The sequence below is a fragment of the Xiphophorus couchianus genome, chromosome 4, assembly GCF_001444195.1.
Source record: "Xiphophorus couchianus chromosome 4, X_couchianus-1.0, whole genome shotgun sequence".
NCBI lineage: Eukaryota > Metazoa > Chordata > Actinopteri > Cyprinodontiformes > Poeciliidae > Xiphophorus > Xiphophorus couchianus.
The window spans coordinates 24,687,423-24,699,124 of NC_040231.1; the positions used below are offsets into that span (position 1 = coordinate 24,687,423).

The 11,702-nt window shown below is 40.2% G+C and overlaps 1 protein-coding gene across 1 annotated transcript; it reads right to left on the bottom strand.

Annotated features, from left to right (window-relative positions):
• Positions 1–8,488: 8,488 nt before the first annotated feature.
• rnf128a (ring finger protein 128a) lies at positions 8,489–11,194 on the bottom strand. The gene has a single exon (XM_028015400.1). The coding sequence runs from the start codon at positions 10,757–10,759 to the stop codon at positions 9,674–9,676; it is 1,086 nt and encodes a 361-aa protein (XP_027871201.1). The 5' UTR covers positions 10,760–11,194; the 3' UTR covers positions 8,489–9,673.
• Between the last annotated feature and the right edge of the window lie 508 nt (positions 11,195–11,702).

The window sequence follows — 11,702 nt, forward strand, 5'->3', positions numbered from 1 at the left end:
TGTGTTTTTTTTGTTGTTTTTTTTCCAGTGATGAACCAAATGGCAGACACAGCTTGTGGACAAACTGTGTCGGAAAGCCCGAGCAGGCCTGCGACAGATGGTCAGAGTGAACGGGTGACTTTTGAGAATGGGCACAGCATTTAGAAAAGCACAATCAGCACAAAGACTCGCAAGGAGGCTGAGAAAAACCTGAGGCTTTTTGCAGTTTCGCAACAGACATAAAAATGTAACACTCGCAGGAGAGCGGGTCACACTCGCAGGCACGCACATGCACGCTGCGACAGAGCAACACTCCCTGGTGCAATCAGGAGATTTTTGGACTTGTACACGCCAGTTTACTTTTTCTGGCACCTGATCTTAAGCTTTGCATCCGTATCAGCATCACACCCACTTTCCCTTACAGCCAAACCAAAGGATAAACATTACCTTGCTAATCCCCACGCAATCACTCTTTTGCTTTTCTCTTTGTCCTCCCGGCTCTTTGCAATTAGGCAAATGGGTCATTAATTAATCGCTGCAGGCAACAGGACACACAAGGAGTTAATCAGGCTGGATGGATGGACTGCTGGGAAACACGGCGACACACATACACACCCTCGAATGCCGACTATTGATATTTCAGAGAAGGGAGCCTCCAGTAAGATGTGCATGAATAAAATTACAGCAAATGGCAGGAGCTGATGAAAAGCAGCTTGATCATTGATTCCTGTTGTCAAACTGTGCTGAGTGGCAGTTTTTACCACGCGGAAATTTAGCTTGAATCCTCGCCTCAGGCCATGAGAATTCAGAGTAAAAAGGAGATATTCTCTTGCTCCTGATGGTTCTCGGCTCAGCTGTTGAGTGTTACGGCTAAACCGTGCTGACAAATCGTTTTTATGCAACGTATACAAATAAGACTATTGACGGGAAAAGCCAAACAGGATTTCTAAAGACTGGATTTATATTGTTTGAAGTACAGTACTTGTTAGTACAGCTCAGTGCTGAGGCATCAGTTTGGGCTGAGTTTTATTGTGAAAGCAGACGAATGTCTTAAAAGTGTTTCTGACTTAAAGATGGGCTTCTGTACAGACACACAGAGCTTTTCTTTTTGTTGACTGACATTAACTTTCCCTCCATCTTTGATGTGGATCACATTTGTGCAATAAATATGTTTAATGGCGACAGAGGCAGTAAAACAAATGTTGGGAATGTTTAGCACTTGGACCAAGAGAAGACAATCACAGATGGAACATCAACACCCAGAAAGAACAAAGAGTTGTGATTGTGAAACATTTTCGCAAAGTTTGACTCAAACTAAGGATCCTATAGATCATTTTTTATTTGGAAAATAGTGACCTATAATGTCCTGTGTCTTTAAAAAAATATTCAAATGTATCTCAACTTTTTTACATTTAGAAACTTGCAGTTCAATTGTTTTTTTCCCTTTCATATAGGTCAACTAGTTAATATGAATTAATAAATACAGATCCTGAACAAAATGGAAAAGTTCAACTTTGAAAAAATCTTGAATAAAATCATCAGTGGCAAAATTATTGAGCTTCCTGCTGTGAATGCAACTTTGCTACATTTCACAAGGTTAGCATAAGGCTGACCATTTGTTTTTGGATCATCGCTCTTCTGCTTTTCTAGTCTCATCTCATCCGACAGGTTTTGTCTGGTGAACTATCTCTGTGTTAATTTGGGTCACCATCTTGCATTTTCATGCCACTTGTATGGTTTTGCGGATTTTAATTTAAAATGTGCTGGTATTTTAAACACACTTGCGCACTTGATTTTTAAAAATTTATTTTTATTTAACAAGGAATGTCGCATTTGAGATACAGTATATCGACTGTCAGCTAGTCACGGTTGGACTGGTGGCAGAACTACAAACTCAATGACAAGCACAGTAATCACTTTATGCAAAACAAATGGATTTGAATTTATGCAGACTATAAGGAAGAAAACCAGGCCCACAGCATCACAGGTCCTCCAACCTACTCAACAAAGAGCATGGGCGTTTTTCCACATATTCTTCATTTTTTAAATGCCAGACCCAACTGGACAATTACATAATCCACGTTTGCACTGGTTGGACCGAAAAGTTTAATTTTTCTTAACTCGCTTCCTAAACATGTCCTACTATACAGGAACTCCAAGAAACTTTGATCCACTTAAAATGTTATGTTTATTATTATTATGGGATCTGAACAAATGTAGGTTGCTTTTTTAAATATGTGTATATATTTAGTTAAAATTATCCTTAAAAACACCTTTATACTTTAAAACTTGAAGTACCAATAGATGTGAAAATTAGGTCCATTTTTAAAATTTGCCCATTTGGGACAATAGCAGCAAAGACACTTGTTTGTAAAGTAAGGAGAAGGACATGAATCATGTTGCTACAACTGAGTTGGGAATTGATGTGGAACTTTATGGGTCAAAACAAAAGATTAGGTTTTTATTAGAAAATGTTAAAAATTTAAACAGGGCCTGCTAAAGTGTGCCACGCTGTGGAACCCAGCGTTGTGATGCTAAAAATTAGCATCAATGCTAACGTTAGCTACAATGTACTCAATAGCATGTGGAGAGTCACACGCATGTTGAGTAACATGGACTTACTCCATTTAGTATGTTAAAATTAGTGTGTAAGCTAAAGTGAGCCAAAATGCTAATGTTAGCCTAAATGCTGCCAGTGGCATGTGGGGTATCGCTAGCATGTTGTCTTACATCGACGTCTTCCATTCAGTGTGCTAAACATGGCTAATAAGTAAATAATAAAACGTTTACTTTATTGAAAAGGCTACTGCTAATGTGGGCAGTAGCTACATTAGCAATGCTTGTGCTAATGTTATTGCAAACATCTGATTTTTACTTGAAAGTAAAAATCAGATGTTTGCTTCGTGGCACTTGGTTACCAGAAAACGCGCTCATCTCTTAGCAACAGATCAACAGCAAATATTGTTATTCAAAAACCAACATTTCTTCTGCTCTTTTGAAATATTACTTATATAGTACTTAACAAGATTTCTGCAGTTGGTGAATTTTGCGAAAAAGTGATTAATTGGTGGTAAATATAGTATAAAACAGACATTCAACACAAAAATAAAAATATGACAAATACTTCGTGACAGTTCGTTACCAGAAAAAATCACTCATCTTTCAACACCAAATTAATTATTGTTTATAAATCATAAGCCCTTTTTGAATATCTGCTTAGACACAAGAAATTTACATTTGGTAAATTTTGCAAAAGTAGAAATCAGATGTTTACTTTGTGGCACTTGGTTACCAGGAAACAGACTCATCTCTTAGCAACAGATTAACAACAAATATTGTTATTGTTCAAAAAACATAAGATTTCTTCTGCTCTTTTTAAATACTACTTATTTTATACTACCTAACAAGAATTGTGCAGTTGATAAATTTGGCAGAAAAATGAAAATGTTTCTGGGTTTTTTTTACTTCGTGGCACTTTGCTACCAGTGACACACACACACACACACACACACATATACATTTTAATAAATTTTAATAAACGCGTGTTCCAAGTCTGCTTTTCAGTAAAAGGTAATGGATGTTTACATTCCTATTTACTTAACATTGATTAATTAAAAGTTGATACAAGATGAATAATGTGTATTGGAGCTTATATTTTCCATTTTAAAACTACTTTAATTGGTCCACATCGTTGGACTGCCCGGCTCCAAAAGGCAGAAGATGAAAAGGCATAATGAGAATGGTGAAAGAGGTCAGCCCAAATGTTTTGATCTTATAACACCCCTACCATGTCAGGGTGTGCTTGTCCTCTGCTCTCATTATGCTTTCTGTGACAGCTAGAGATGATGAGTGAGACATTGGCTCCTAAGAGCTATACGTTGTTGTAATAAATTGATGAAAAAAGTATTTTTTTTTGCCTTTTCTATTCTCAGCAATCTGAGCTTTCTAGGTAGAGACTTAAATATCGGTACAGCAGTCCAAGTCGTGACAGACGGAACCGTCATCAACTTGTTGCTAATGACGTTTTTCAGAGCGGTATCACCTGATGCTAAGTGGGCGTGTGCACCCTGCAAAGCTTCCTGAACTCCATGAATCTCAACCTCTGTTTTCGTCCCATTCAAGGAGAAACTGTTTTCATAGCACCACATGACCTGCAGCTTCACTTCCTCTTGCTCATTGTTATCTGTGATGAGGCATGCTGCTTTCATAGCATCAGCAGGGTGAACAACATCAGGAAAGACACCATATAGGGTCTAACTACATTTTCAAAATTTTTACACAGTTTAAGCCTGGTCATAATCTCAAAACTAACTATCACAGTAGTCTGCTGTAAAACCCCTACATTATCTGTAAACACCAGGAAGCATTTTAATAATGACCTGCAGTGTAAATATACAGCTGAAACCACATAATTACAACACATACAGGTGGAAAAAAACATACATAACCTACTTCTCTTCACTGCTTGTCATGAAATTTGGCTGGACTTATTTTAAGTTAGTCATCCATTAATAAATCGTCTTCCGACTATCCAAGATTGGATCTTGGGTGTCACAGATCCAAGTCCCAATAATCCCTCTCTCTGGCGACACTCAACCTGGGAGATCCCAAGGGGTTCCCAGACAAGAACGGATGTAATGTCCCTCTGCGAGTTCTGGGTCTTTCCTGGGGTCTCCTACCTCTGGGAAAACCTCCAAAGGCAGGCGAACGGGAGAGGCCTCCTGATCAAATGCCCAAAACATCTCAGCTCAACATATAACAGTACATTATTCTCATAAGTGAAAAATCTGCCTGTGGAACTACAACTTTTTTTTAATCAATATTAAGGATTTATTTTACTTTAACTCTAATATTGACTAAAACTCTAAAAAATGGCTGAATTAAAATAATTCTGCAAAGAAGAGTAGGTCAATATTCCAAACCAACGATGGAAAAGACTCATTCCCAATTACTTCAAGCGCTTAATATCAGTTATTGTCAACCAGGACGCATTTTGGGTTTAGGGGGCAATTACTTTTTCTAACAGGGTCATATTCAAGTGGCTTGTTTATTCCCTTGATAATCGAATTCAGCTGACCTGCGTTTCATATTAAAACTTTGTTGGATGATCTAAAACATTTAGGGGATCTAAGTATGACAAAAAGCAAAAACAACACATTTGTAAGGTGGAAAACACCTTTTCAGTCCAGAAGAGGTGCAATTACTTTTCTCCAGTAGGTGGCAGGCTAGAAATATCTGTAGTCTATTAAGGACTCCTAATAATCTAGATTTAATTCAAATGAATACAGAGCAGCAATAATGATAAGAAGCAGACAAACAGACGATGAGGGCCAGCTTTTTCCACCTACTACACGGTCCTCTCACATTGTGACAATACTTCCTTCCATTGAGTCAAAGGGGAAGAGGTGTCTCTTCCTCAGACATCCTCTGATTCGCTTTGACCCTGCTCTCCTGCCCTTTTTCTGTCAGCAGGAAAGAAAGAGCAGTGCGGACTGAGGCGGGAAACATGTAAAGGACAGGGCAGCAGGGGGAAGTAGCAACAATGACACCGGATGAGATTTGCCCTGTCCGGTGCACTCAGCAGTATCTGTTCTGCTGGACAGATAACAATGGGAAGGAAGAGCTTAAGACATCAAGTGGAGGCTATAAGTTTCCCTCCTGGACAAACCTGAAATTCAGCACCTGTAGTCGGTTCATTAAATGCATGCATCGATGATACCAGCAGCAAAGCTACAGTTTAGCCGACAATGTGAGCAAAAGCTTTGTGTGGCATTCTTTGTAACTTTATTTCTGTGCATTTTCACTTCATTACTAAGATAAGTTGGTTCCGCACAAACAAGAGGCTTGCGATCCATCAGTTTATCTGAGTAGAATATAAATGTTTTTGGGGTTTGTAAATTACTCAGTGCATGACAAAATGGATCCATTTAGGTCTTACTGCACTTTTGTAATCTAATTTCTCTGCCTCGTTTAGATAATTACTAAGACAGTCTGGGACGAGAGAGGCTGAGACAAGACTTACTGTAATTTGATTAGGAAGACTGTCTTTTTGCCTTGCTGAAGCAGTGCAGTAGAAAGAGAGACCGCACGCAAATATGGGTGTGTGTGCGTGTGTGTGTGCGCGGGTGTGCGCTCAAGCAGAGATGAAAATGAGGGAGGCCTGTGAGCTGATTTAAAGTTCACGAGAAAAATAAAAAGATGAAGACCGGCACAACTCCATTAAACTCTACATAAAATTAAGTTTTCTATTTTTACTGCAGAAAATGTGATTATTCTGTGCATTTTGACTGGAAAATCCCTTGGTATTCCTGCATGGCAAAAATAGGAAGGCCAGGCAGCTAAATGCATTGCAAGTCATTTTCCACTAGGTGGTGCTGCAAGACAGCCATAACTGCATCCACAGAGAAGGAAGACCTAGGTTTGAGTGTATTTAGACATAAACACTTCTCCATTTTCTGTATTTGTCACCCCGGTGCAAGCCACCATTCAAGTTTATTTGTTGACAACTGAATTTCCTGTGCTGTAAAAAAGCAGATAAGCTAGTTAATTCCAGCATTTTGACTCTTATCAAGAAACTGAAGGTCAAGTTTTGGAACTAAGGCACAGCCACCAACCACTGTGCCATTAAATGAAAACCTTCTGACTCAATTTTCTCCTTAACAACGGCAATAAATCAGAGGAGCGACACTGCTGAGCCGAGCAGTGCCTCTAAACTCGGAGCTTGCCAGTTGTTTCCAACCCAGCCAGTTAGTTCTCTATCGATTCTCTGTCTTGATGTTGTGCCAATATAACCATCTGACCAGGGAGCGTAAGACTCGCAGCAGAAAACTGAAATTCAGAACATGCTGCCCAGAAAGGAAGAGGAAACACCATGAGAGGCGAGACCCACATCTGTGCTTTCCGACTGTAGTGTTGTCACAGGAAACATCTTGGCTTGTTATTCTACCTGCTGCTGCCTCAACACCTCTCAGCCAGCGTTTCTCAGCACTCGCACAGGTAGCGCTGAAATGAATCAACATCTGACTTGTACCGAAAGGCCCTGAGGCACAGAAAGTACTATTTAATAGGAAATGATTGTGCGTGTGATCTTCGCCTAGAATCTGTGACAGGATTGGTTAAGTTGAGAAGCACAGATAAATCAGCGAGAGGTTGTAATTCTTCTTTATCCTATTTTTTTATGGATAAACAGATAGTTGTTGCAGACATGTAAATAGTTATAATTCCATTATTCATTCATCACGCCTGATTGGTGCATTTCTAAACTTTAAAACTGTGGCTCCTTCTTTATGTTTCTCAATAAAATGTTTAAATAGAATTTAACAGCCAGAAACATCCCTTAACTGTCTGACTGCTCACTTTGTGTTCACACTTGAGCAGAGTATTGTGCAAAAGTTTCAAATCAGCCCTTTTTATTATGCTTCCAAGACAAATCCTAATTAGAAGCCCTAAGTACAAGTTGTCTGAGTTTTCTGGAGATCTTTCAAAGTACATCTTTTTCATGATCATGATTATGTTTTTTTAGTTTGTTTGTTTTTTGCAGTGTACACTTAAAAATGAGAAAAGTTGGTGCTGTTATGGCACATAAGAAGACCTTAGTCCTTGACGTGGCCGTCGCAGGTTTGAATCCCGGCCTGGTGACTTTTACCACATGTCTTCCTTCTCTCTCATTACTTAAAAGTGTCTCAGCACTTTCAAGTAATGGTCACTAGAGCCAAAAAAAAACCTTAAAAAAATTACAGAAGTGCAGGAAAAAAGGGGAAGAATAAAGCTTTAAAAAAAACTGACTACAGCGCATGAACCGCATCTTAAAGTCATGCGCTTGGGAAATTCATAAAAGATCTGACACATCACCTGAGAGCTGTGTCATTTTACTTGATCATAATCTGCCATGTGCTAACGCTTACGGAGTAAAAAAAAAAAAAAGAAAGCTGCCAACCTCTAAATAAATGTTTCGCCAGACCATAAGAAAGCCTGTAGAACTGTTACTGAAGGTCACATTAAGGGATTACTGGGGTTATTGGACTTTCTGGAAGCCAAACATAAGGAAGTAAGGGATGACTCAAAGAGTTTCGCATTTGTGGCCACAACTCATGACGTTACAAGATAAATAGTCTGAAGATCAAACACCACCCACCTAAAGTTCTTTAATAAATTATTACCAGAGGCTTTCATAACCACTCAGGTCTATTAGCGGCTGGACTGTGAGGACACTCAAACGCTTGACAGAAAGCTCATGGAAACATTCTGTGTTTAATAATTCGGTCGGCATGCAGCTGCATATCTCGACCTGTCCTGTCAGGCCCCCTTTACTGGTGCAGTGTGATGATTATCCAGCTCAAGTTCATGGTTTCTGTTCCCACCTGGGGAGAGGTAATTATTGTTTCCCTCCTCTCCAACGGCTGAACCCAAAACTCGCTAAATAAGTACAAACGTCACCACACGCACACACCTTTCTGATGCACACAATACACTCTCCCCTCGTTTACACACAGATCCATGCAGACATCTGTTGTTCAGAGTTGGCCTCATTTTGAGGGATTTATTGAATTCTTATAAACATCAATGTGATTTAATACAGAAGTAATATTTGTGTTTACAAGTCAATTTAAGACTTGTACCCGCGAAAATAAATCAGCAATAGAAAAGGGCTGTTAAGTACCATTTTCAGCACATTCATAGCAATCAAAGAAAGGAAAAAGCTCCATCATTTACAGAGAAACATGCCTGTATTGAGATTCATATCGGCTCATTAAGAGGTAGACCAGATTCGCCAAATGAACTCTAAAATGTCAAATGAAAACCAGGAAGACAAAGATTTTGTGCTTGGAAATCTGTTCTTTAGACATGGAAGATTACACAAACATTTTGCATCGTCTTATAATAACAAAAAAAATGTATATTATAAATTACAAACAGGTCTAAATATACATAATTTAAAGAACAATAATGCATTATTTCCCCACTACCCAAGAAAACAATTCTATAAGGTCTTCTAAAGTCTAAAAGACATTCATTTCACTGCCGTGTTTAGGCTTACGCCAGTTCCAGAACAAACATTTCTAACTAAAGCTTCACAGATTTCAGGTGTTGTTTTTTTTTTTGTTTTTTTTTTGGTCGTAGCAGTGCAACGTGAACCATCCTGCTTTTCCACTCAAGGGCGTGGTCATGAGGGAGTGTATGTAGATAATGTCCTGTTGCTTGAGTGAAAATGGAAAGATCCAAACCAGTTTTAACAGGGACAGAAACAAAGTGAAACAATCAAGTTGAACAGACATTTGGTTTGCTCATAAGGAATCAGTGTATTAGCTGAGAGTAACTCGAGCTACAGGAAGAAATTTGGCCCCAACAGCAAACAGATATTCAAATCCTAAAACACACCTTGAGTCCATAAACAATGACTGTGCTTGCTATGCAAAACAGAAAAGTGACACTTGAGTCACTCTGCAGCTTGTTGGTTTTCATAGCCATCTACTGATAAATCTGTGAAAACATGTCATTCATGCATTATAACCACAGGAATAAAATAACAGAAACCTAATTCCTAATTCATGCTTATTCTTCACATAAATTCTTCAAGTTGTTTTCTTTTTAAGTATGTCTGGATTGGAAGATCATTTTCTTTGATTGGAACCTTGATTCAACTGTAAAGGGTTACAGTTGTTCTTGTTCATTGTTTCCTTCCTGTTGTTTTTGCTCATCCTCTAGCAGTCTCAGAGTCTTCCACAAAGGCAATGTTGTCATAGAGATTCTGCTGTTGCTCTGGTTCATGGCTCATGGGCTCGTTCAGTGGGACTTCATACAGAGAGTCTCCTCCTGTCACTGTGATCACAGTGACCTCTGGTGGAGAACTCGTAGACATGTCGACTTTGACTTCTTCCTCCACTCCCAGAGCCTTCAGGATGTCGCACTTGCACATGGGGCAGGTCCTCCTCTCCAGCAGCCAGGGTTCGATGCAGGCTTTGTGGAAGACGTGGTCGCAGGTCAGCACCGTCACCACCTCGCCCGCTTTGTAGGATTCAATGCAAACGGCACACATAGCGTCAGACGTCGTGAGCTCATCCCCTCGTTTCAGTGTGATCACCTCAAGGCGCCCAATGGCCTTCTTGGCCTCAGATTTCAGCCTGTTCTCGGTGCGCCTGTGCCTGTTCATGCTGTACAGACGGTTTGCGGAGATGAACACAAAGTAGGCGATTGAGGCGGCTGTCACGATGAAGAAGGCGATAGACAGAAAGTAGAGCCAGTACGTGTCCATCCAAGGCCCGTGAGGATTGCCCACTTTAATGTCCATGTACACAACAGTTCCACTTTTCACCAAGTTGGCGATCTCTGTGCCCTGAATGTTGCCAATCATGATAGCGACAGCGTCATCTGTTTCGGGGTGAGACATGTAAGTGGTGCCATTTCCAGTGCCGTCCACATTGTACACCACTACCCCAGCTGCTCCCTGGTACATGGCAGTGTTGATCTTTTCGCTGAAAGTACAGTTCCCCCTTTTCACCAGCGCGATCCATTCCTGGCTGGAGTTCCGGCCGTAGGAAGTGTCTGGGTTACAGCCTGTGGGATCTCCTTTGGGAACAGCCACATAGCCTGAGAATTTCTCCACTTCAGAGTTACGGCCATACACCCCACACTCACACAGCTTTACCACGGTGTCATTGCTGCTGTGATAATAGCGTGTCTCCAACAAGGCTGTCCAAAACACGAAAGCAGCAGAACGAGGAACAAGCCCCGACATACACAGCAAAATTAGCAACAATGACGGTTGTGTCTTCTCACCCATGGTAACTCTTGCCTTCAAACAACAGGAAATAGTCTGTGAGTTGTGAAAATCTTCTTAATAACTCCTTTTATTAGTCCCAGTTCCTGTTTTGCTTCAAGTCACAGCGATCTGAAGGCAGCTAAAGTTTCAGCCAACCTGCTGTCACCGGTAATATGATCCTCTGGTAACATAACACAAGCTCTGCGTCAGCCACTCACCTCTCGTTATCTTCCTGAACCTTGAACACTAAGCAATCCACATAGAGGGCGGGGTGGTGCTATTCAACAAGTACGAAAAATACAGTCAAAGGTGGGCTGTCAGTGAAAGGAATGGAATGATGTTCTAGAAGAAAAGGTGGGATAAGTCCACTGATAAGGAGAAATTCGTAGATCAGTAACTCAGAGCGAAACATTAAGACTAATAAAAGCTCCTGACTTGCTTTTGTAATGATGACCAAAGCAACTCGACCAGTTTTTCTCGTCTGGCTTGTTTCCTTCCCCTTTTTCTCAGAAGGGAGACTCACTGTTATGTAAAGCAAACTGGCAAGTATAGTGACTATTCACGTCATGGTTGAGCCAAGCAAAGACCGCCTCCTCTTGAGACTTTATTAAAATTCTTGTTGTTTTTTCAATCATACAATTTTATAAATGACTGTAGGTTACTGAGACGAATGGAGGCTCACCACGCTGGTGATAACTGAGATGGAACTGGGCATTGTTTAAGTTTCCATTGTATCTTCTTACGCACAAGTGAAAACACACAAGCAGTGAGAGATAGACACACACACAGAGGATTCCAGTGACAGATGAGATGGAGAGGTTTCCTGCCAAGCTGATATTGTACCTCAGCCCACCAACAAGAACACAAACCACAGAAGGCAGCAGGTCTGAATAACTTGCTTATAATAAAACATGACCGCAGCAATATCTGCAAATAAAAAAAGTCTTGCATTTATTCTTTGTGC